Source organism: Leptonychotes weddellii, chromosome 4 (genome assembly GCF_054177405.1).
Source record: "Leptonychotes weddellii isolate Sample4059 chromosome 4, ASM5417740v2, whole genome shotgun sequence".
NCBI classification, from domain to species: Eukaryota; Metazoa; Chordata; class Mammalia; order Carnivora; family Phocidae; genus Leptonychotes; species Leptonychotes weddellii.
In genome coordinates this window covers 95,384,258-95,409,759 of record NC_138372.1, presented here as the reverse complement: position 1 = coordinate 95,409,759, position 25,502 = coordinate 95,384,258, and the positions used below count along the sequence as shown (strand labels likewise).

Genomic DNA, 25,502 nt, shown 5'->3' with positions numbered 1-25,502 from the left:
GGCGTGTCACCTCCCATCTGGAACACAGGAACATGATCGGGCAGGAGGGCCGGGAACATCAAGGTGAACCAACCCAACAGACCAGGCCTGGCTCTCTTGTCTCCATACCTGGATGGTGCCTTAGGCCCTTGCCCAAAGCAGAGATGTCTCTTTTCTCTGCACTAGGTCTTTCATTCTTTATGAAAGGAATGAGACAGGAGTTTCAGGAACCTAAGAGACAAAAGCTAGGCAGTAATTCTATTGACTCCTTAACTCCTTACCCAAGACGATACCAAGCAACATTCAGGTATCAGCCTACATTCTTCTCTGCCTTCCATAAAGGTGTCTTGTTTTAATTAATTATTAATTAATTAAATTTAAAAAGGTGTCCTGTTTTAAACACTGGAGCAGTCTAGGACTCCCAAGATGGCACTCCCAGGGCACCCCAAGAATATAACACACTTTTTTCCTTTGGGGTCTCTAAATATGCTCCTTGAAAGATCTACCTCAGCTTAGTCCTGATTCCATCCCCCTGCCTTACCTGTCATCTGGGCCAGGTTATCATATCCTTTGGAAAGCCTCCTTCACTGACTCCCCAGGTAGGGACCTCCAGCACTTAACCTCAGCATGCACATATGTCAGATTATATTGAAACTCCCTGTTTATTCCCAGCACCTGGCTTGCATCTTAGCACATAGTATGCTTTAAGGAATAAATGAACATAAAGGAGGTGTGTGGGATGAGTGAGTTACAGGGAGCCTTGGGATTTAGTGGGTCTAACCAGATGTTTCTCTCCTAGATTTCTTCCCTGTCCTTTTCAATAACCAAACTGCTTCAGAAAGAAAAAGGATGGGGGGCGCCTGGGTGGCTCAGTCGTTGGGCGTCTGCCTTCGGCTCGGGTCGTGATCCCAGGGTTCTGGGATCGAGCCCCGCGTCGGGCTCCCTGCTGGGCGGGAGGCCTGCTTCTCCCTCTCCCACTCCCCCTACTGTGTTCCTTCTCTCGCTTTGTCTCTCTCTGTCAAATAAATAAATGGAATTCTTTAAAAAAAAAAAAAAGAAAGAAAGAAAGAAAAAGGATGGTATAGTTCTACATCATTTCTAAATATTTCCAAAAGCTTAAAATTCCATTCAACAAAATGAACCTCAAATACTTACCATACCAGAAAGCAAGGAAACTATGAAGACTCCAGGGGTTACGTCTAAAGGACATGGGACATATCTGACAAAAGACTGATATCTAGACCACATGAAAAACTCTCAAAATTCAACAGTAAAAAAAAATTCCAATTTGGTGAAAATGGGCAAAATACATGAACAGACATTTCACCAAAGAGGATGTAAAGATGGCAAATAAGCACATGAAAAGATAATCAATATCATTAGCCATTAGGGAAATGTAAATTAAAACCATGGGATACCACTACACACCTATCAGGATGCCTAAAACAGAAAATAGTGATAATACAAAATGTTGGCAAATGAGGAAATCCTGGATCATTCATACATTGCTCCACTCATTGCTCCATACATTCCAGCCACTCTGGAAAATACATTGGCAATTCCTTATGAAGACCAAACATGCAGGGGGCAGCTAAGATGGCGGCATAGTAGGAAGACCCTAGGCTTGCCTTGTCCCCTGAACACAGCTAGATAACTATCAAATCATTCTGAATACCTAAGAAATGGACCTGAGGACTGATAGAACAAACTGCACAGCTAGACGGACAGAAGAGGCCACATCAAGGAAAAAGTAAGCAAAGTCATATTAAAAGACAAAATAAACCTCAGGCTTGAGCAAAAAAAAACCCAAAAAAGACAAAACATGTACTTATATGACCCAGCAATTAACTTCTGGGCATATATCCCAGAAAATTGAGAATGTATGTTCACACAAAAACCTGTATACCGTTGTTCATACCAGCTTTACTCATAATAGCCCCAAACTGGAAACCATCCAAATGTCTTCCAGTGGATTAATGGTTAAACTGCTATATCCATACCATGGACTATAATACTCAGCAATAAAGAGGAATTAACTATTGGAACACACAACAATCTGGATGGATCTCAAAGGAATTATGCTGAGTGGGGAAAAAAGCCAGTCTCAAAAGGCTATATACAGTATGATTCAATTTATATAACATTCATGAAATAACAAAAGTAGAGATTTGGAGGGGCACCTGGGTAGCCCCTCCCCCTCTCTAAAATAAATAAATAAAAATCTCTTTTTAAAAAAAGTACAGAATTGGAGAACAGATTAGTGGTTGCCAGGGCTTAAGGATGGGACTGGAGGGGGGGTGGCTATAAAAGAGTACACAGGGGATCCTTGTAGTGACGACGCTGTTGTGTATCTTGACTGTCACAATGGTTACACAAATCTACGATATGATAAAAAATTGTATGATAAATATACATACACATACATGTAAATGAGTATATGTAAAGCTGGAGAAACATGAGTAAATTTGGCGAGTTGTATCAATGTCAGTCAGTTTCCTGGTTCTGATATTGTGCTATGGTTATGCAAGGCGCACCATGAGGGCAAACCGGGTGAAGGGTACATGAGCTCTCTCTGTATTATTTCTTGCAACTACACGTGAATCCACAATTATCTCAAAAGAAAAAAATAACACACAAGTCAACTTGAAGGAGCTTCCACTGGCCAAAGATAGAACAATTTGAGTTTCAAAAAGAACAATCATCGAAGTAGACTGAAATATACCAACTATAATAAAATCCAGAAGTTCATGAAAACACACACAGAAAACCCTAATTGGTCATGTTTGAAAGATGCTAGAAAACCATTTTGTTATTCTGAAAACTGGAGAACAAAGAGAAGGAATCAAGTATTTATCTTGATTTTCCTCAGGAACTTGCCTTGGGATAACCAAATAGTTGATGAGGAAAAGTTTTTTGTAGAATTTCAGCTAGTACATTTAGAAGGAATGATAGAATTTTAATAACACAATAACTTATTGTGTTATTAACAATAAAATTAACAAATAAACAATAATTTGTAACCTCCAGTGACAAATGGACCTAAGCAATGATCATCAGTGGCTGCTAAAACCATTAAATGAAACACTAAAATGAAATTTTATGATGGATAGAGCTGACCGACAAAACCTGAACACACTAATCAGTCTGCATCACAAAAAGAGAGATGACCAGGCATTATGTGCCACCTATGAAGTATTCTTGCCAAAAAGTCAAAATGAATCTGACCAAGCCTCTAGATCTCATGATCAGTTTCCAGGGAACACAGGAGACAGAAGAACAAGTTTTAAAAAATAAAGAACACTACAAAGATACAATCATAAAAATGAAGAATGTGGGAAACTCTATAGAGCAAATGACCTGTTTCCTCAACGAATAAACTGAAAGAGAGAGGGTATAGATTAGGAAGATTGAAGAAACACGTCAACCAAAACTAAATGCAATGCAATGTGTGGACCTTGATACTGATGTGAACATAACAGAAAATACATTTTTTTAGAAAGTTGAACAAATTTGGACAGTAACTGTTTGATGATAATAAGAAATTATGTTTAATTTTTTAGGTGTGATAATGCCATTGGGACTATGCTTAAAAGAGTCCTTATTTTTTAGCCACACTGAAGTACTTACATGAATACTAAATTATATACAGATGTACTGATACTCATTAGAGTGTCTCCATTAAAATGACCTAGAGCAGGGGCGCCTGGGTGGCTCAGTCGGTTAAGCGGCTGCCTTCAGCTCAGGTCATGATCCTGGAGTCCCGGGATCGAGTCCCGCATCGGGTTCCCTGCTCAGTGGGGAGTCTGCTTCTCCCTCTGACCCTCCCCTCTCTCATGCTCTCTGTCTCATTCTCTCTCTCAAATAAATAAATAAAATCTTTAAAAAAAAAAAAAATGACCTAGAGCGGATGAGGTAGAGAGTGGAGGATATGCAGATAAAACAAGACTGATGAGATGCTAATAATTCTTAAAGCAGGACGATAGGCATATGTATGCGGGGGATTGTATTCTTCCTTCTCCTTTTGTGTGTTTGAAAATTTTTCATAATAAAAACTAAAAAAAAAGCTATTCACCTGTATCCTAGTCCTGGCTTCATCTCTCTAATTCTGACCCTACATTACTGAAAGAGACACTCCAAAAAGAAGAGAGTCCCTCCTGTCCCAAATGCCACAGCCAGCAGCTATGGTGTGACCCAACCTTCCCTAATCCCTGCTGTACCTACTCTGACAGGACCCATCTCTGTTGTACACACAAAGATTCCACCCCATGCCCCAGCACCAGGCTAGAGGAGCACAAATAGCAAAACTGAGATTACCATGTCAAAGTCTAGTGTATCATCTAGGGCCTCCTGCTAGCACCATGGTCAGCTCCATAAGTTGGTTTATGACACCATCTGGAAAGTTCTAGACAGTTTGCTGAGCTCAAGGACATTCCCAGAAAAGCTGTAGCCCTGGTCCGCCATGACAACGGACTGACAGAGTACTGGAAGGTGTCCATCCATCATTGGTCCTTTTAGCATGGTTAGCCCTCCCACCCACTGCAATTGGGTAAGTCTTTAAGGACAACCTCAAGTAATTGCATTTATCTCGGGGATTATTGAGGATCACTCTCCTTCTTGTACTTTCCAAGCATTTGATTGCCTGGTTCCATGATCTAAATATCTGCTTCTGGCCATTCTCTGGCACACTATTAGGAGTCCCTTTCCTGAATTACTGATTTTGAGGCCTAGCAAACTCTCTGCTCTAAACACTACCTGTCTTACAGCAATGTACAACATTATGTTAAGTAAACAAATTAAGTTGCAGAGTTATATATATAAGAGAATAGTATAATCCCCATTTTTAAGAAAAAAATTGGACAAAAACTTCTAGGTAGGTAGACTTGTGTTTGTAAGAACATGGAAAGGGCATGGAGGATACTTACCAGAAATGTTACCCTAGAGGGGTGAAGATTTTTTATGAAACTTATAAGCTGTTTCTAAAACTAACCTGGAAATGTAAATGCATAGTGTTCCAGTTATCTATTGCTGTGTAACAAACCACCCCAAAACTTAGTGGCTTAAAGCAATGGCAACACTACTTTTGTTCACAAATCGGCAATTTGGACAGGGCTCTATGGGAACTCTGTTCGGTGTCAGCTGGAGCAGCTCAAAGACTAGACGCTAGAATCATCCGATGGCTCACTCACTCACATGGCCAGTGATTGATGCTGGCCGTCACCAGCAGCCTTGGCTTGGGCTATGACCTACACATGACCTTTCCATGTGGGGCTGCTTGGCCTCCTCACAACATGGTGGCTGGGCTCCCAGGGTGAGTGTCCCAAGAGAGAGCAAAGAGGAAACTGTATCACCTATTCTAACCTGGACTTGGAAGTCATACAGCATCACTTCCACTGCATTCCATTCACTGAGATAGTTACAAAGACCTTCTGGGCTTCAAGGGGACAGGAAATCGATTCCATCTCTTGATGGGGAAGTGGCAAAGTGGAATAGTCTGTGAAACCAGAAATACTGTTGTGGCCACATTTGGAAAATACATTCTTCTATATGTAGAAACGAATAATGGAAGATGTTCAGCATCAGATATCAAAACATAATTACATTAATTAAGACAGACAAACAGAATCAACAGAAGAGCAGAAGGTCCAGAAACAGACCCAACTATAAAAGGGAACTTAGCATATGATAAAAGTATGAAAGGAAACAGCTATAATAAGAAGGAAATGAGGGGCACCTGGCTGGCCCAGTTGGTGGAGCATGCAACTCGTGATCTCCAGGTTGTGAGTTCGAGCCCTACATTGGGTGTAGGGATTACTTAAAAAAATTAAAAAAATTTTTTTTAAGGTTTTATTTATTTATTTGACAGAGACAGAGACAGCAAGAGCAGGAACACAAGCAGTGGGAGTGGGAGAGGGAGAAGCAGGCCTCCCCTCGAGGAGGGAGCCCGATGTGGGACTCGATCCCAGGACCCTGGGATCATGACCTGAGCCGAAGGCAGACGCTCAATGACTGAGCCACCCAGGCGCCCAAAAATAAAATATTTTTTTAAAAAAAGGAGGAAATGATAAATATTTTGAAAAGGCTGGCAAAAAAAATGAAAGAAAGAAAGAGAAAGAATTAAAGAAAGAAAGAAAGAAAGAAAGAAAGAAAGAAAGAAAGAAAGAAAGAAAAGACCAGAAAAAGAAAAGACCGGCCATCGATTTGGAAAACAAACAAATTAAATTAGATTCTATGGAAGACATTATTGATTGGCTGAACAACCATTCCTAAAACTCTTTTCCCTTGCTCACCAGAAGTAACTTGTACCTTTATTTTTTTTTTAAGATTTTATTTATTTATTCATGAGAGATGGAGAGAGAGAGAGAGGCAGAGGGAAAAGCAGGCTCCCAAGGAGCAGGGAGCCCTATGCAGGACTCGATCCCAGGACCCTGAGATCATGACCTGAGCTGAAGGCAGACGCTTAACCATCTGAGCCACTCAGGCACCCAGAAGTAACTTATATCTTTAATTTTATGGTAATAATTCTATTACTTTTACTTTTCACCACATACGTATTTATACATAAACAATATATTGTTCAGTTTTGCCTGTCATTAAATATTTGTAAATTGCATTGCACTGTATGTTTTCTTCTGTTATAGTTCCTTCACTGTTTCTAAAGTTCATCTGTGTAGATGCATGTAGCTGTGGCTCATTCATTCCCACTGCCCTATGACATTCCATCATATAAATATACCACAACTTATCACTCTGCTTGCTAATGCAAACAGTGAGACTATAAACCTTACTGCCTCTGTCTTTAGGGCCTGTCTGTAGGAGTAGGATTGTTGAATCATAGAATATTCACATATTCAACACTATCAAGTAATTCCAAACTCTTTTCCAAAATTATAGCAAATTGCATCCCCACCAGCAGTGAGTGAGGAGGGCTCCTGTTGGCTCACAGCCCTGTCAGCTCTCAGCATTGCCAGACTTTGTAATTGTTGCCAATTTAGTGGGTATGAAATGGTATCTTGTGGTTTTAATTTGCATTTTCTTGATTACTATAGAGAGAGAACAACTTTTCATATGTTTATGAGCCATTTCTGCTTCTTGTATGAAATTCCTGTTGATTTTCTCTGCCCATTTTTTTTTAAATTTTTCTTTTTTTTACAGATTTTATTTATTTATTTGGCAGAGAGAGAGCACAAGTAGGCAGAGAGGCAGGCAGAGGGAGAGGGAGAAGCAGGCTCCCAGCTGAGCAGGGAGCCCAACGCAGGGCTCGATCGCGGGACCCTGGGATCATGACCTGAGCCGAAGGCAGCCGCTTAACCCACTGAGCCACCCAGGCGCCCCTCTCCGCCCATTTTTCTATTTGGGTGTTTATCTTTTCATTTGTAAAAGGCCTTTATAAATTTCAGATGATAATCCTTTGTTATGTGTCTTGAAATATCTTCTCCCAATTTGTGGCTTGATTTTACATTCTTTTCATAGTGGTTTTGAAAATAAATTTAAGTTTTTAATATTAATTATCTAAATTTATCAATATTGTCTTTTATGGTTTGCTTTCTCATGTTTAAGAATTCACTCCCAATAGCAGAAGGCATTGTACAATAGTGTCTAGAGCATATTCTGATCCAGATAGCCTAGGTTCAGATCTTGGCTCCCTCACTTACTGTGTAACATTGGGCAAATTATTAACCTCTCAATGCCTTAGTCTTCTCATCTGTAAAATAGGGATAATCACAGTACCTATCTGATAGAGTTGCTAAGAGATAAAGTGGCAACATATGTGAGGCCTTTAGAGAAATCCCCAGCACATATTAAGCTCTAGATAAATACTTGCTGTTATTGTGGTGATGCTAATCAGATCATTTTTATTGTTACTTCTCAGGGCAAGGTACATTATACCTTATTCGGCGCTGCATTCCCCGCTCTTAACGCAATGCCTGGCATAAGTGAATACTTGCCTGTTTTTCCCATCTTAAGCCTTTCGCCCCATGCAACCTCACCTTCTTACAGTGCTGTCAAAATAATCTCCTTTACATACCTATGATACTTTTTCTCCCTTTTCTGAAGTTTCCGTTTATTCCCTGCCACCTGCAAATTCCTAAGCCAGCATAATTTACCCCAATCTCTTTTTCTAATCAAAGTGCCCTATATCTCCCTTCATACCAAACAGTGGTGGTTGGGGGTATCTTTCTATCAATCTATACCCATATTTGTATATGAGTGTCTACAAGTATGTATACACAGTCTAGGGCAGTGTTCAAGAAAATGGGCTCTGAAGGCAGACTGCCTGTCTTTGGATCCTGATTCCAGCACTTACTACATACATAACTGTGGACAAGTCCCTTCACTTCTCCGAATCTCAATTTCTTTGCCTATAAAACAGAGACAATAACTACTTACTTCAAAGAGCTGTCATGAGCATTAAATGAGGTGTTTAGAATTAGGGATGGTGTCTAGCACACAGAAAACACCAATAAATTTTTGCTGTTAATCGAAAACCTTCTTGCCAGTGTATCCTTATTCCCCCAAACTCTGCAATTCCTTAGGTTCTCCCAGCACCCACAGAAGCCAGTAGTTGGTTACTGGGGGCTATAAGGGGCAAAGGTGACCAGATCAGACAGTTCTGCTTGTGCCCTTTAAAAAGTACACTGATGATGAGACTAGAGAATGTATTAGAATCAGGACTGCAAATAGAGTTTTAGGTGTAAAGTATCTGTTGTGCAAAACAAAATACATCCATTCAAAAGAATGTTAACCTGCAGTCCCTGACCTCTGAAATTAGATGCGAAACTTGGTCTGCATGTGCGTTTTTCACGGCAGATGATTCATTGCTTTCATTTGATTCATGACCTAAAAACATCCTTAACGAAAAGGGTTAAGAATCCATGACCTATACGGTACAAAGTTCTATGAGAGTAAAGAGTTCCTGTGGGTATCCAGCACCCCCTGGGGGTGTCAGTCAAAATTCCAATGTTCGCTGAGTGCAGAACTATGGGGATGCAGATACATTAGCAACTCTTTGGAGGGAAATAAAGTACCCACGGGAAACCCATGAACGCTTGGCATTTTAACTAAACGTGGTACAGCTGCGGAGGTTTTGAGGCCTCCATCAGAGAGGAACGTGAGCCTGTGTTTGCAGATTTGTTGTGGAGTGCCTGTATGCTGTTGAGGGCGGGGGTCGAGGGTGGGGTGCTCAATTTGTTTTTCATCAAAACGGTTATGTGAGCTTACAGCGAACCTCCATCACTACTACCCATAATTTTCTAGCTTTTTTTTTTTTTTTAATCATCCATTGATTCTTTTCTTCCACTGGCTCTGACGACCGAAGGCAAAACTGAAACCCGGAAGGAGAGGGCAAAGGAAAAGAAAGCTCCAAAGGGAGCCCAGCGCCCGGGCTTTCGTCCTGCGGTCCCTTTAAGAGAAGAATCTCTTGGGACCGGCAGTCCCAGCCGACCCCAGTTTTAACCGAAACCTAACCCGGACTTCCCCCTCTTCGCTCAAATAAGACCAACTTTGGATTTTCCCTCCCCTATTGACCAATCAGAATCTGTTACCAGGCAGACTTTAGCTGCCGGCAGTGCGAGCCCGGCGCCTTCTGTCTCCGGGTGGCAGCAACGACCAATGAGAGAGCAGGTCGTCCGAGTATCTAGGCAGATCGGGGCTGTTCCAGCCATTCAGAAAAAAGAAAATAAAGCAACGCACGAGCCCGCTGGGCCAGGACCGTGGGGCTGGGCTGGAGTGAAGGTGGCTACGAGGTAGTTTCTCTTTCTCCCTTACCTTTATTGTTGCTTGTGTTGGAAGGCGACTGTTCAAAGGTAGGGAGGGGGCAGTATGAGTTGGGAGGAGAGCAGAACAAGATTTTGGCTGTATTTTCAAATCTCCCTCACCCATGTGCACGTGCCCTGATTCTGGGACCCCGTTCCCCCAACCGGGTTTCCTACGCCTAGCCCAGGAGTTCGCCACCCTGAACCCCCCACCTTGCAACAACGCGGGATTGAATGCAGGGGGAAGGGAGGGAGGTGGGGGTGCGCCTCTGGATGGGAGGTTGAGGGAGATGACGTAGGGACCGGCGCCGTGGGGAGGGGGAGCCGCGGAGGAAGCCGTGGCGAGATTAAGTAATGAGAACTTGGGCCCAGTGTTTTCCAAGGCTGGAGGGGCAGAATATGTTCGTATCCTTTCTGACCTCCCAGGAAAATTAAGGCGTGAGGAGTAGCTTAGAGAATTGGAGAACTTTGTTTTGTGGTTGTTATTGTTTTTATTTTTGTTTTTTTTTTTTAAGGGGATGAGGGCAGTACGGGATCAGAGGCAGAAAAGGACATGTCTAACGTCGATTCCCAGTCCCCCTATCCCTTCCTTTACAGTTTTCCATATTTAGGAGACTGCAGAAAGGTGGGGCAGACAGAATGGATATGGCAAAGATCTCTTTGGGTATATGTGGACCTGGAGAAGTAATGGGATAATTTCTAATTTTTGGAGAAGGCAAGTGGTGGGAAAAAAAAGACCACTGAGGAAATTCAGAGGCTTTCTTTCTGTTTCTCTGTGTTTCTGGGTAGGGAGATGAGGAGTGCCCGGGGCCCTCCAGGGAAAGGGAGGTTAAATCCTCATGCCTGGTCTCCTCTTAGCTCTAGCCCTCATGCCGGGATGGCCGAAGATGAACCCGATGCTAAGAGCCCAAAGACTGGGAGAAGGGCCCCCTCAGGTAGTGCTGAGGCAGGAGAACCCACCACCCTTCTTCAGAGGCTCCGAGGTACCATTTCGTAAGTACTCATCACCACCTCCAAACCTTGCTCCAGAACTGTAGCCCTTCACTTCCTCTGTAGATGAACTGCCTCTCCCTGAGCAAGTGCATCTGAGCATGGGGAGATTCTTCATCATGGGAGCAGTTGCTGAGCACCCCTTAAGCATCTCATCCCTCTTCCTCTCCCTAACAATAAGACACCAGAGAAAATCTTGTGTCTGACCTCCAGCTTTCTCTTTTCCACAGCAAGGCTGTGCAGAACAAAGTCGAGGGAATCCTGGTAAGTATTTTCGGGAAGAGGGCAATAGAGAGGTGGAATTGGTGGGGGATGAGGATGATGAAGATATGCATAACTGAAAGGTTTATGTGGGAGAGGCAGTATTGTCTTCCCTGTCAGAAGGTAATTGGCTTTGCAACTTGTTGCCCGATTGACCTTGAGCATCTTACTTCATCTCTCTGTGACCTGTTGCGTAGACGCTCAGTAGGAATAATATCAAAGCCGATCCCCTCCACTCCCCCTCTCACCACAGTAGCTCACAAGGGCACTCCTCAGAGCACAGTGAACACCGAGCCCCAAATCATTTCTAAGGTCCTTTTTCAGTCTGACAGTCTCTAAGGCAGCTGGACTTTGGGGGAAGGATCAGAAGATCCTGTCTTGTGTCCTTCTTGGCCTTATTTTTTCTCCTGCCTCTCTGTTCCTACCTCAGCAAGATGTACAGAAATTCTCAGACAACGACAAGCTGTATCTCTACCTTCAGCTTCCCTCAGGGCCCAGTACTGGAGACAAAAGGTAGGTTTGGTGCTAGAGTTTAAGATATCAGAGGTTCTGGTTTTTAAAGGAAGGCTCACTGGGGTGGGGCTGGGTGAATAGGAGTACTCATAACAGCTGTCCTTGATGAGAATAGTCCCTGTCCTGCCCTGGTTTACCAGGAAAAGCTGGATTCTGGGTGATTTGGTCCAGCACTGCTGAAGCAGTAGTCTGGATAGAACCACAGCTTTAGGATCTTAGTAAGGCTTGTCCCTTTTACTTCTCTTGCAGCTCAGAGCCAAGTACACTCAGCAATGAGGAGTACATGTATGCCTATAGGTGGATACGTAACCACCTAGAAGAGCATACTGACACCTGTTTGCCAAAGCAAAGTGTTTATGATGCCTATCGGTGGGTGAATGGGGCGGGGGGGGGGGGGGGGGTTGGCGGGCATAGGACTACCCCTCAGCCCGGAGAGCTCCCTGCCTTGATAGAGCCTGACTTCTTAAAGGGTTTCCCAAACCTGTGCCGGGGACCCTCGGAATCTAACCATGACCTCCTTCTCTGAGTGTCTTCCCACTCTACCCCCTCCCCACCCAGGAAGTACTGTGAGAGCCTCGCCTGTTGCCGCCCACTCAGCACAGCCAACTTTGGCAAAATCATCAGAGAGATCTTCCCTGACATCAAGGCCCGAAGGCTTGGTGGCCGGGGCCAGTCCAAGTATCCTTGAATGGAGAGGTTGGGGTTGGAGGACCCGGGGAGGAAAACTTAGGGTGTGGAGGGCCAGGAGTGGTAACAGCCTAACCTTCCCACGGGGCTTGGAGATCCCCACCGTTGGCTGCTCTTTAACTTGCCTCAGATATTGCTACAGTGGCATACGAAGGAAGACCTTGGTATCTATGCCCCCCTTGCCTGGACTTGACCTGAAGGGCTCGGACAGTGTAAGTAACAACCAACCCTCCGATTGCACTCTTCTCTCCAAGGCGGAGGGCTGACACAGCCTAGGTCATTCTGCACATAGCTTCTAGGTATATAGGATATGCCCTTCTACCTACCCTGTGGCTCAGGCAGAGGATGAAGAGAATTTGTGGGTTTCTGGGATGAGTTACCCCATCTCCAGTCTGGTCTTAACTGTGGCTGACATTGGTGTCTGAGAGGGGCCGAGGGTTCTTTAGTTTGGAGTGTGACTGGGCATGTGTTTCCCCACTGCAGCCAGAAATGGGTCCAGAAGTAACCCCAGCACCTCGGGATGAGCTGGTGGAGGCAGCCTGTGCTCTGACCTGCGACTGGGCAGAACGAATCCTGAAACGGTCCTTCAGTTCCATTGTTGAGGTCGCCCGCTTCCTGCTGCAGCAGCATCTCATCTCTGCCCGATCTGCACATGCCCACGTGCTCAAGGCGATGGGGCTTGCTGGTAGGTGGAGACTCTCAGGCCCCAAAAAACTCTCAGGCACTTTCAACATCATAGGCCCTCCCACCTACTAGGACAGAGACACCTTGCATTTGGCTTCTATTCCTAGTGCCCCTTGTAGGGCATTAGGACATGCCTTAGACCACCTTCTTCCCCCTTCTCCACCAGTCAGTCAGTCAGAGTCACCTCACTTGGCCATTGTTTCCTCCTCACTCTCACCTTATTACCTTTTCTGGCACCTCTGCAGAAGACGATGAACATGCCCCTCGGGAGCGGTCATCTAAATCCAAGAATGGTGTAGAGAGCCTAGAAGGTGGAGCCCATAAGAAACCAGAGAGACCAGCCCAGGTAAGGAAGTTGATGCCACTGACCTTGCTGCCCTGGGCTGGGGGCTTGGTATCCCCTTTCCCATATCTTCTCACCCTCCTGTGTCTGTGTTTGCTCCGATGTCTAGTCTTCCCACTTACTGTGTCCTCTCTTCACCTTTTAGCCTCCTAAGGAGCTGGAACCCCGGGCTGGAGGTGGCCCCCCTGCACGTGGCGAGCGGAAGAAGAGTGTAGTGGAGAGCCCAGCCCCAGCAGCCAATAACCCACAGGTTAATGCCCTGGTGGCCCGGCTGCCTCTGCTCCTTCCCCGGGCCCCTCGCTCACTTATTCAGCCAATCCGAGTCTCTCCACCCATCCTGGCCCCCAAGCTTTCTTCAGGCCTGAAAGTGGCTACACTGCCTCTGCCCAGTAGGGCGGGGGGACCCCAGGCAGCTATGCCCATCATTAACATGATCTTACCAACCGTTCCTGCTTTGCCTGGACCCGGACCCGGGCCTGGGCAAGCCCTGCCTGGGGCGCTCACTCAGCCGCAGGGCACAGAGAACAGGGAAGTAGGCATAGGTGGTGACCTGGGACCCCATGACAAGGGTGTCAAGAGGACAGCTGAAGTACCTGTGAGTGAGGCCATTGGGCAGGATCCACCTGCTAAAGCAGCAAAGCAGGATATAGAGGATACAGGAAGTGATGCCAAAAGAAAACGGGGGCGCCCTCGAAAAAAATCAGGTGGAAGTAAGGAAAGGAACTGTCCCCCTGACAAGTCAGCACCTGCCATGGACTCTGCCCAGTCCCCAAGGTTACCACAGGAGACGTGGGCCTCTGGAGGGGAAAGCAACTCAGCTGGAGGGTCAGGGAAGCCAGGACCAGTGGGAGAGGCTGAGAAGGGGATGGTGCTTGCCCAGGGTCAGGAAGATGGTGCTGTTTCCAGAGGAGGAAGGGGCCCCAGTTCCCGGCATGCCAAAGAAGCAGAAGCTAAAATTCCTCTGGTCACCTCAAAAGTGAGTGTCATCAAGGGCAGTAGAAGTCAAAAGGAAGCTCTTCATTTGGTAAAGGGAGAGGTAGACACTGCAGCGCAGGGTAATAAAGACTTAAAGGGGCATGTGCTTCAAAATTCCTTATTCCACAAGGGGAAAGACCCCAAAGCAACACCCCCATGATAGGTATGTGGGGAAGAGTGTTTATATCCACATTAACTCTACCTGCCTAGTAGAGGTCCCTCTGCACTTGCTTCTCATTTGGCTTTTCTTTTCCCAAGGGAATTCATTCACCTGTACAGACAGCTGAGGCACCCTGTCTTACACAGTGTCCGGCTCCTGCCTCTGACCTTTCCAGCTCAGTACCCTTGGCTTTAGCGTCATTGATAAATCTGTCGTGACTGTCTTACCTGGATCTCTGTGCTATCCTGCAGGAAGATAGGGATGGAGTAAGTATGGTGAATGTATAGGCTAGGAATCTTTTGGTTTTAAATAGTAAAAAAAACTAACTCAAACTGGCTTAAAAATAAAGACTGACTGGCTCACATAACCGGAAAGTCCAGAGGTAGTACTGGCTCCAGGAAAAGCTGATGCGGTTGCTCAGTGTGTCTCTAAATACCTGATTGATTTCCCCCTGCTGCTACCTTCTGTAGGATCATCTTAAACCCAGGCCACCTAGTGGCTGCCAGCACTCCTGGGAGTAGACGTTTTCTCGTTTACACCCAACCAGAAGGGGTGGGGGGCATCTTTGTGCCAGGCATCCTAGCAAAGCCTTAAGATGGACTCTGATTAGGCCAGCCTGGGTCACATGCCGATCCCTAACCAATCACTGTGCCAGAAGGATGGTGTATGCTAATTCACTCTTTCTACATCAGGGAAAGGTTGGATCACATAGGTCTCCAAATGGGAACTGACGCGGGCAGTTCCTGGGGAGGCAGCTGACACCTGGCCAATACCAGGAAGTACATGTGGTTTTAGCTTGCTAGGTTGGGATCAACTACACCTGTTTCCTTTTTCCCTGACCGTCTTGCATTTTCCTTACTGCAGCTGTAGCCTCTTTCCTCTTGTAGGCGCAGAAGGAATGAGAGGGAAGTCACTCTCCTTTAGGGACTATCTCTTTAGTCTCATTTAGATGACAGTCCCATTTCAGAGATGGAGATCCTTCCCTTTCCTGTTTCTGAATGTTGGTTTTCTCATTCTGCTTCCCTATCCCCGACCCTACTGCCACTTTCACTAAGTGGAGTGAAAGATTTACTTCCTAGTCATTTTATTAAATCCATTCTGTATCCACCAGGTGTCAGTCTCTTGTCATACATGTGTCAGGATTTCAGCCAGGATTGTGGGGTTGTGTGGCAGGAGGTAGCTCTGCACATCCGCAAGCACCAGTAAGAAGGGAACCCAGATGTTACCCTTTGAAAAGCAGTAAACCAACCAGTATTTACTGAGGACATACGTCATTTTCTGCATAAGGGTAGCTTCTGTCAGGGAATCTTGGTTCTGCACAGGAAACAGATTTTCTTTCAGGGAGACTTCACTCATTTGTTTCCACCACAGCAGATTTTTAAAAATTATAATATGTAATATTTGGTATCTATAAAGAATATACTTAACATGAATAAATTATGAAACATAATATTAAATGAATACCTTTGACCCATCGCCCAACTTATACATTAAAACATTAGAAATACCATTGAGTTTTTTGTGTTCCTACCCAGTCCTATCCCACTGCCTCTCCCTAGAGGTAACCACTGTCCTTAATTTTATGTTTATTAATTGCCTGCCACACACACACACACACACACACATGTGTATATATTTAACCATATGTGTACAATATTCTTTAAAAATTATTGTTCAGTTTTGCTTTTTTTATCTTTACAAAATTTTTATGCTCTAATAGTCCCCTGAAGTTTGCTTTGTTTCACTTAACATTTCTAAGATTCATCTATGTTGTAAGTAGCTGTAATTCGTTCATTTTCACCTGTGTAATATTCCATCAAGTACATAATCCACAAGTTATTTATGCATTCACCTATTAATGGACATTTGGGTTGTTTCTAATTTTTTGCTATTACAAACAATGCTGCTATGAACATTCTTGTACCTGTGTGCCTTTTTGAAGTAAGATTTCTAAAAAGGTTTCTAAGATGGTTCATTTGGTCTGTACACCCTCTTATTCTTTGGAAGAGTTGACATCAGATTGAAATGAGCTGTCCCTTGACACTTTGGTAAAACTCAGCTGTCGAACCATCTTTGCCTGTCTTTTCTTTTTGGGAAAAATTTTAACCATCAATTCAATTTCTTTAATAAATATAGGTGTCCGGACTTTCTTTTTTTTTTTTTTTTCATGGCTTAATAGCTCATTTATTTTTATTTTTTTAATTTTTTTTTTAAAGATTTTATTTATTTGACAGAGAGAGACACAGCGAGAGGGGGAACACAAGCAGGGGGAGTGGGAGAGGGAGAAGCAGGTTTCCCGCTGAGCAGGGAGCCCGATGTGGGGCTCGATCCCAGGACCCTGGGATCATGACCTGAGCCGAAGGCAGATGCGTAACGACTGAGCCACCCAGGCGCCCCTATTTTTTTAATTTTTTAATTTTTTTATTAATTTTATTTTATGTCAGTCACCATACATCATTAGTTTTTGATGTAGTGTTCCATGATTCATGTTCCATGTTTGTGTATAACACCCAATGCTCCATGCAATATGTGCCCTCCTTAATACCCATCACCGGGCTAACCCATCCCCCTGCCCCCCTCCCCTCTAAAACCCTCATTTTGTTTCTCAGAGTCCATAGTCTCTCATGGTTCATCTCCCTCTCCGATTTCCCCCCCTTCATTTTTCCCTTCCTACTATCTTCTTTTTTTTTTTTTTAACATAATGTATTGTTTGTTTCAGAGGTACACGTCTGTGATTCATCAGTCTTACACAATTCACAGTGCTCACCATAGCACATACCCTCCCCAATGCCCGTCACTCAGCCCCCCATCCCTCCCACCCCCCACCACTCCAGCAACCCTCAGTTTGTTTCCTGAGATTAAGAATTCTTTGTATCAGTGAGATCATATGATACTTGTCTTTATCTGATTGACTTATTTCACTTAGCGTAATACCCTCTAGTTCCAGTTGCAAATGGCAAGATTTTGGTTTTTTGATGGCTGTATAATATTCCATTGTATATATATACCACATCTTCTTTATCCATTCATCTGTTGATGGACATCTTGGTTCTTTCCATAGTTTGGCTACTGTGGACATTGCTGCTATGGACTTTCTATTTCTTTTTGAGTCAATTTAGGGTAAGTGTTCTAGGATTTTGTGCATTTCATGCCTTTTTTTATTTTTTATTATTTTTTTTTAAAGATTTTATTTATTTCTTTGACAGAGAGAGACACAGTGAGAGAGGGAACACAAGCAGGGGGAGTGGGAGAGGGAGAAGCAGGCTTCCTGATGAGCAGGGAGCCCGATGTGGGGCTCGATCCCAGGACCCCGGGATCATGACCTGAGCTGAAGGCAGACGCTTAACGACTGAGCCACCCAGGCGCCCCATGCCTTTTTTTTAACGAAATTTTTATTTTATTTATTTATTTATTTTTGCCTCTGCTCTCGGTAGTCATGTCCTTCTTTTCATTTCTACTGCGTACTTTTACCTTCTTATTTCTTCCTCATCAGTTGCACCAGAAGTGTGTTATTTTACTTGTCTATGTTGCGCTACTACTTTGGGCTTTGTCAGTCTTCTCACTTATGTATTGTTTTCCATTTCATTAATTATGGATATTATCTATAATATTTCCTTCTGCTTTCTGTAGATTTAATTTTATGTTTTTCCATAACATCTTAAATTTGATCTAATTAATTTTCAAGCTCTGCTTTTCTACTGTAAGTTTTTAAGGACCTGTTTCTCTATATTCCCTGAATTTTTTTTGCTGTATTTTGATTATAACTTAGCCCTAAGAATATTTAAATTGCCTTTATGACTTTTTTAAATTTATGAGTTATTTAGAAAAGTTTTATGAATTTCCAAATGTCTGGATATTTAAAATTTTATCTTTTTGATATCCATTTTCAGCTTAATCATTTGTGCTCAGAGATGTGGTACTCTGATACTAATTTGAAATTTGTTGGGATTGTTATTTTATGTTTCTGTGACTTCTCAGTATCTGAATGTTTTGTTTTCTGCTCACTCTTGCCTGTGGTAGCTTGTTTCCTAGTTTATTCTCAGTTTGGGGGTTTGGGGCTCATATTTTGTTAAACTTAATCTGTGGGAATCCAGAGAGCCTAAATTGGGGGTACTTTCCCCAGAGAGGATTTGCATTTGCTTGTGCCAGAATCCAAATGATGCTCCTGACCTGGAACTGTGTTAGCCCCTCAGGAGTCTCAGTTCAATCTGTTAGTCCCAGGTTTTCTCCAGTTCCATGGCTAGGCCCAGGCCTTAGCCTCTTTTCACGAGACTGATATTGGCAAACCTGCTGCTCCTGCTGCCTGTTGCTCGTCTTTCATACAGGTTTCAGCTTAATGTTATCTTTTTCTTCCTTTCGTGATTTCTCTTTCTAATGCGCCCAGCAATGTGCTAAACATTGGTTTTTGTTTTTTTTTTAAAGATTTTATTTATTTATTTGAGACAGAGAGAATGAGAGAGACAGAGCACATGAGAGGGGGGAGGGTCAGAGGGAGAAGCAGGCTCCCCGCCGAGCAGGGAGCCCGATGCGGGACTCGATCCAGGGACTCCAAGATCATGACCTGAGCCAAAGGCAGTCGCTTAACCAACTGAGCCACCCAGGCGCCCTAAACATTGTTTCTTGTAATTTATCCAGGCTCTACTTGTATTTTAATGGGAGAGCCTTTTCTCTTATCCAGGCTGCCAGAAATAGGCATTACTGCAGTTTTTCTATTTTCCTTCGTGGTTTTTTTTTTTTTTTTTAAGATTTTATTTATTTATTTGACAGAGACAGAGACAGCGAGAGCAGGAACACAAGCAGGGGGAGTGGGAGAGGGAGAGGGAGAAGCAGGCTTCCTGCCGAGCAGGGAGCCCAATGTGGGACTCGATCCCAGGACCCTGGGATCATGACCTGAGCCGAAGGCAGACGCTTAACGACTGAGCCACCCAGGCGCCCTTCCTTCGTGTTTTTTAAGTGCCAGGAACTTATTAGAAGCCAGTTGACTTAGGCTCTGACTTCAAGTCAATAATGATCACAGCACAGTGGCAACATAACAGTTATGTTAGCATTAAGCACAGAGAGCTGTGGGGGCCCAGAGGAATAGCATATAAGTCAGACGGGGGTGTGGGATGACTTCCAGTAGAGGTGAGTAGGAGTTAGCTGGACAAGTCTAACTCCTAAAGCAAGACAGAACAACATAAGACATATGGTAAAAAGAGTTAAATCATAGCACTCATTCTGCATAAGAACTGTAAATGCAGAGAGATCACTTTGGGCTGAATAATTTGGGAAGGTTTCATGGAAAAGATATGCTTGAGTTAAACCTTTAAGGTATGTGGAGCTTAGGTGAAAAAGGAAGACATTCCAGGAAAAGCAGGGGTTTGGGGATGTGAGCTGTGACTATGCGTATGAACAATACTGAGAAGTCAACTAGAAGAACACACAACCATTATTATAGTTATCTGTTGACTGAATGAATGGATGAAAGGTATGAAGTTTCCATTAGAGGATGAAGGAACTGGAATTAGAAGGAACCAACCAGGCAGATGGTTCCATGTGGGAGGAGAAGAGGGACTGGACCGGGCTGCTGACACATTAGAAGTGATAGGCATATGGAAAAATAAACCACTGGTGTTAGAATAGATGGAAGCACCCAAGGAAACACTGTCCTTACCTTGGTTGGGCCTGGGGATATATCCGTTCATTCTGGGAGACCAGCCCACGCGAGGATTTTGAGATTTATGTGTGTTTTTGGTTTTTTTTAAGTTTATTTTTAATTTTTTTAGTAATCTCTACATCCAATGTGGGTCTAGAACTCATGACCCCAAGATCAAGAGCCGCATGCTCTTCTGACTGAGCCAGCCAGTACCTGCCCCCCCACCAGGGGTTTTTAAGTAGCCTATTTTTAAAAGATTTTATTTATTTATTTGACAGAGAGAGACACAGGAACACAAGCAGGGGGAGTGGGAAAGGGAGAAGCAGGCTTCCCGCTGAGCAGGGAGCCCGATGCGGGGCTCAATCCCAGGACCCTGGGATCATGACCTGAGCTGAAGGCAGACGCTTAACGACTGAGCCACCCAGCCTGGCTCAATTGGAAAAGTATGCAACTCTTGACCTAGGGGTCGTGAGTTCAAGCCCCACGTTGGGTGTAGAGATTACTTAAATAAATAAAACTTAAAATCTAAAATGAAACAAGTTATTGTCATTTAGGCAATCTTCAGTTTACTGGAGTAAAGGTTTGAGGACTGCCTACTGCTTCCTCCCCACCATTCCTACTCCCTCCCCAGCACCCCACTCTGCACTCCCATGACCTCACCCACCAAACATCATATTTTTTCATTTTAGCCCAATCATAAGTTGAAGATAATTTATAATTCACTAAAACTTGAAATAATAATTTACTACTAAACCAAGACAAGCTCTACATGTCTAGTCTATGGCTCCAAATTTATTGTTTATTTTTGTGGATACTAAGCAACTTTCTTCAGAAATGAAAGTAAATGCCACATTCACTCACATACTAAACAGGGGGACTAATGTCATTATATATTTGTCTAAATGTTTAATCTCACGTTATGTTTCCTCAGTAGGCCTATCCCTTCTTTGCCTAGGATTGTCCTGCTGGCTTCATACAATGAGATAAAGCTAAGCACAACATATATATAATGCATTTTTTAAGAAATGTTCATGAGAAGGTATTTGTTTGCTGGAAAGAGCATGAATTCAGTTCACATCTAGCTTTACCACTTATGATTTTGAACATTTATTTAGTAAAGTTTTCCAAACTACAGATTGCAACCCATTCATGGGTTGTGAAACTGATTTAGCAGGATGCAAAACAGTATTTTCAAAAAGGGAAATAGAATAGAAAATATCAGAATGCATTGCATATAGTTAGGGTATTGTTTCATGAAACCTTTATGTCAATGAAGACACATTTGTGTGTTCTTCAGTGATCATGAGAATAAAATGTATTTTTTATTGTGGGTTGAAATAAAAAAAACCTTGAAAAAAATGACCATTCTGAAGCTCAGTTTCCATAAAATGGTATAATACCTCTTTCACGGGATTGTAATGAGGAATAAAGAAGTAATGTTTGTTTTCATATACAGTAGTGGCTTGGGCAGTAACTGCTGGCTTCTTTATCTTTTCTCTGAAAAAAAAACCCCAGGGGCGCCTGGGTGGCTCAGTTGGTTAAGTGACTCCCTTCAGCTCAGGTCATGATCCTGGAGTCGCAGGATCGAGTCCCGCATCAGGCTCCCTGCTCAACAGGGAGTCTGCTTCTCCCTCTGATCCTCCTCCCTGTCATGCTGTCTCTCATTCTTTCTCTCTCAAATAAATAAATAAAATCTTTAAAAAATAAATAAATAAAATAAAATAAAAATAGGTTCAGCGTGGTGAGGAATTTTAGAGAATATCATGTCATGCTTTAATTTAATATAGGAAACAAAGAATAGCATTCAGTTTTATAATTTGACTACTGAGATCAAGAAGAAAAGAAAAGGAGGGATGCCTGGGTGGCTCAGTCGGTTAAGCGGCTGCCTTCGGCCCAGGTCATGATCCCAGGGTCCTGGGATCGAGTCCCACATCAGGCTCCTTTCTCAGCAGGGAACCTGCTTCTCCCTCTCTCTCCGTCTGCTTGTGGTCTCTCTGTCAAATAAATAAAATCTTTAAAAAAAAAAAGAAAGAAAAAGGAAATAGGAAGAAGAAAAACTAGTTTAGTCAAATATTTACTTGTTAATATTTTTAATTTATTAATTCATTTATGAAAAATAACTTTTCCCAAACCAAAAAAAAAAAAAATCAGTAAGACAGTTGGCATTGTTTTACATTTTTGGAAACCCCTTTAATGCCTGACTGGATTCTCATATCTGCTTCTGCATTCCATCTGTTGCTATATCAACAAACATAATTTTTTCTCCATGTGGTAGAAACTAAGGATATGGCTAGAATACAAAGATGAATCCTCCCCTGCCTTGAGTTCAGACCAGAGAGGTTTGGAGACTTGTGGAAAGAGAGAGAGAGAGAGAGAGAGTGAGTGAGTGCATCAAATAAATAAATAAATAAATTAGTGAGTGAATAAATACATAAATAAATCTCCAGAAAAAGTCAGAAAGACCAAGTCATACAGAGATGCAAAGAAATTCACACTTGAGCCCTTAGAGCTATAAACAGAAAACTCAACACTCTTCTGCTTAATACTGTGTTTGTGAGGGGAGGGCAAGGGGAGGAGGTCTCACTTGGTTAATAAAGGTCTTAATAGGGGCACCTGGGTGCTTCATGAGGTTAAGCATCCAACTCTTGATTTCAGCTCGGGTCATGATCTCAGGGTTGTGAGATCGAGTCTGCATAGGGCTCTGCACTGGGCATGGAGCCTGCTTAAGATTTTTTCTCTCCCTCTCCCTCTGCCCCTCCAACATCCCCCTTCCCCTCTAAAAAAATAATAAAGAACTTAATAACTGTCAGTGGCTATAAAAAGTTCCTACTTAAAGATTGAGCAGAGATGTTCTTGAAACCTTGTTTTGTTGTTGGAAAATAAAAAACTTCCTACTATAAAAAGTAAGGCTTTCACATCCCTTTTCACAATGTTCCAAAAACTGGCCCTAAGGGGGCACCTGGTGGCTCAGCCCGTTAAGTATCTGACTTCCACTGGGGTCATGGTCTTGGGGTCCTGGGATCTAGCCCCATGTCCAGCTCTGCACTCAGCAGGGAGTCTACTTCTCCCTCTGCACTGCCCCACGCCCCGCTCATCCTTTCTGTCATATAAATAAAATCTTTTTTTTTTTTTTTAAGATTTTATTTGTCAGAGTGAGAGAGAGTACAAGCAGAGGGAACGGCAGGCAGAGGGAGAAGCAGGTTCCCCACTGAACAGGGAGCCCGATGCAGGATTCGATCCCAGGTCCCTGGGATCATGACCTGAGCTGAAGGTAGATGCTTGACCAACTGAGCCATCCAGGTGTCTCTGAATAAATAAAATCTTAAAAAGAAGGGCGGGGGGGGGGCCTTAAGGCCCTTGGGAATCCTACCCCTGGAAGGGAGGGATGTGTGACACTTTAAACTCTATGTTAAAGCAGGATCATTGCCTCTTGACCCTTGCCTGACAGCTGATTGGGACCTGGCCAAGAGTTACAGGACCTGACAGGTGGACTGGTGATTCCCCCCTCCAGAGCAGCGGTGACAAATTCAAACTATCTTTGGCACTCTTGGCTTCTTTCTCTGCTCATCTGTCTTTACTGTACTCCCACTTTAACCTAGTTTATCAGCTTGCCCTCTCCTCATGATTCAAGCAAATTCCCATTTCTTTTCTTCAACATACAGTTTTTTAGTCTTCAGAATGCTCTCTCCTCTTTTTTGTTCTGCTGGATCCTGCCCAATATCTCTTCTAATACCTGGCTTACAGTATTTTTGAGAGGTCTTCCATTCATTCATTTGCCATATACTTGGTGGCTAGGCCTTCTGTATTAATTAAACATACTCCTCTCTGGGGCGCCTGGGTGGCTCAGTCGTTGGCGTCTGCCTTCGGCTCGGGTCATGGTCCCAGGGTCCTGGGATCGAGTCCCGTGTCGGGCTCCCTGCTCGTCGGGAAGCCTGCTTCTCCCTCTCCCACTCCCACTGCTTGTGTTCCCTCTCTTGCTGTGTCTCTCTCTGTCACATAAATAAATAAAATCTTTAAAAAAAAAAAAAACATACTCCTCTCTATTCCTTCAGCAATTGGGTACCCCATTTGTTACTTTTGTACATACTGCATGTTTTACATAGGTATTTTCAAGCTACTACTTTTTATTCTGCCTCCCCATTTGCTTCCATGTATTTTTAAAATTTCTTCTTTAATTTCCTGATTATTCTGGAAAATCATTCTATTCTGCCTCCCCATTAAACACAGAAGCAGTGACCCTTTTCTTTCATCATCCTATATTATTGTCCCAATAATAGTAATGTAGTGCTATGGTAGTAATCTGTACTCTCTTTTAATCCTCACAAAACCCTGTAAAGTGTTAATATTCCTGGGTCCATTTTGCAGACCTAGAAACTGAGGTTCAAAGAGGTTACTCCAGTCCTCCCAAATCAAACAGACTTTAAGTGGCAGGGAAGGTGGCATCCAAGATCTGGGCTAGCCTCAGAAATCTAGCCTCAACGACCAATATTAAGTAAGGCCCTATGAGGGTTGGGACAGAGGTTCTGAGGGAGAGGGTTCCCAATCAGTAATACAAATACACAAAAGCAAAACCAGAGGTCCAGCTGCAGGGCGTGTTTTTGTTTATTTGTTTAGTTGTATTTGGTTTGGTTTGGTTTGGAAGACGGCGTTACGATCACTCACCTCTCCCGACCTGGCCCTGTCCAGCCCCTCCCTGGAGGGATCGACGGCCGGAGGCTGGAGGCCAAAGGCTACCCAGGCAGGTGGTGACCTCGGAGGCAGAACCACGGCCCCGAGTCGCGCCGCTAACGGCGGAAGATTGACGCGGTTGGACCGCGCCATTCCCGAAGCGATAAGGGGCATAATCTTGGCAGCGTCCTTAAAGATTAATAGGAAAAGGGTGGTGAGGGTGACTATCTTCCCCGCCCGCCCTTTCTCTTTCTCCTCTCCCCGCGGGCCCCCCGCGTCCATTCCACGGCCTAATTTACTAAGAGAGTCTTGCGGAATAGGGGAGGGGGGAAAGCCACTGATAGCAATTACGGTAACTCCGTTGCTAACACAAACGGACTCATTTACATATAATTTGCATGTTCAGGTACTTATGGAAGTACCCAATGTGTCTGTACTTCCTTTCTTTAATAGGGCACCCACAACCGCCTGCCGGCCTGCCTCTCTCTGCTCTAGGCCAGGGGGCCCTGTCCCTTATCCAGTAAATTTTACTACCTTCTCGGTTCCCTAGCCTCGCAAACGCTACCTCTGAGCCTCCGGAAGACTGGCCCCTCCTCCCACCCGTAGGCTCCTCCCTTCGTCCTCTCCTCCCTCCCCAGCTTCCAAATGCGTCTTCCCCGCCCCCTTTTCTATTTCTGAGCAGGCATGTTCCAGGCAGCTCACCCGACTCCTTAGATTGCTATGGGATTGGTAGGGTCCTGAGCGTCGGAGAAGCCGGAAGGCATATCCCAAGAAGGGTTGCTGGGACTCACAAGAAGAATTGAGCCCTACTGGGATTTTTTATTTTCGTCTTGCTTTTGCGGAGGGAAGGCGAGG

General features: G+C 43.9%; 1 protein-coding gene and 1 long non-coding RNA gene across 8 annotated transcripts; one reads left to right on the top strand and one right to left on the bottom strand.

Moving 5' to 3' along the window:
* Nucleotides 1–9,567: 9,567 nt before the first annotated feature.
* Nucleotides 9,568–15,456, top strand: RFX5 (regulatory factor X5). 5 transcript variants are annotated; one of them, XM_031041180.2, is made up of 10 exons: nt 9,568–9,722; nt 10,590–10,724; nt 10,952–10,985; nt 11,413–11,495; nt 11,745–11,864; nt 12,054–12,173; nt 12,313–12,394; nt 12,666–12,867; nt 13,112–13,212; nt 13,355–15,456. In XM_031041180.2, exons 1-10 carry the CDS (start codon nt 9,589–9,591, stop codon nt 14,342–14,344), a joined length of 2,001 nt encoding a protein of 666 aa, XP_030897040.2. In that variant the 5' UTR covers nt 9,568–9,588; the 3' UTR covers nt 14,345–15,456. The 5 variants fall into 5 exon arrangements, with proteins under 5 accessions (XP_030897040.2, XP_030897048.1, XP_030897034.1 ...); XM_031041188.2 differs by having other exon boundaries at nt 9,696–9,782; XM_031041174.2 differs by lacking the exon at nt 9,568–9,722 and adding an exon at nt 9,794–10,132.
* A 6,240-nt stretch (nt 15,457–21,696) lies between these two features.
* LOC115944845 (uncharacterized) lies at nt 21,697–25,482 on the bottom strand. Of its 3 annotated transcripts, none has more exons than XR_014144146.1 (3): nt 25,213–25,241; nt 24,642–24,836; nt 21,697–21,991 (listed from the first exon to the last, which is right to left on the bottom strand). It is a non-coding gene; the product is annotated as an uncharacterized LOC115944845 (long non-coding RNA). The 3 variants fall into 3 exon arrangements; XR_014144145.1 differs by lacking the exon at nt 25,213–25,241 and adding an exon at nt 25,350–25,482 and having other exon boundaries at nt 21,698–21,991; XR_004079343.2 differs by having other exon boundaries at nt 21,698–21,991; nt 25,182–25,239.
* Nucleotides 25,483–25,502: the final 20 nt, after the last annotated feature.

Bases quoted from the DNA above. Each gene is read 5' to 3' on its own strand.
- RFX5 (XM_031041180.2), top strand. From the start codon at position 9,589: ATGAGAGAGCAGGTCGTCCGAGTATCTAGGCAGATCGGGGCTGTTCCA. The intron at 11,496-11,744 runs GTAGGTTTGGTG...CTTCTCTTGCAG, and splicing joins CCCAGTACTGGAGACAAAAG to CTCAGAGCCAAGTACACTCA. The intron at 12,174-12,312 runs GTATCCTTGAAT...AACTTGCCTCAG, and splicing joins GGTGGCCGGGGCCAGTCCAA to ATATTGCTACAGTGGCATAC.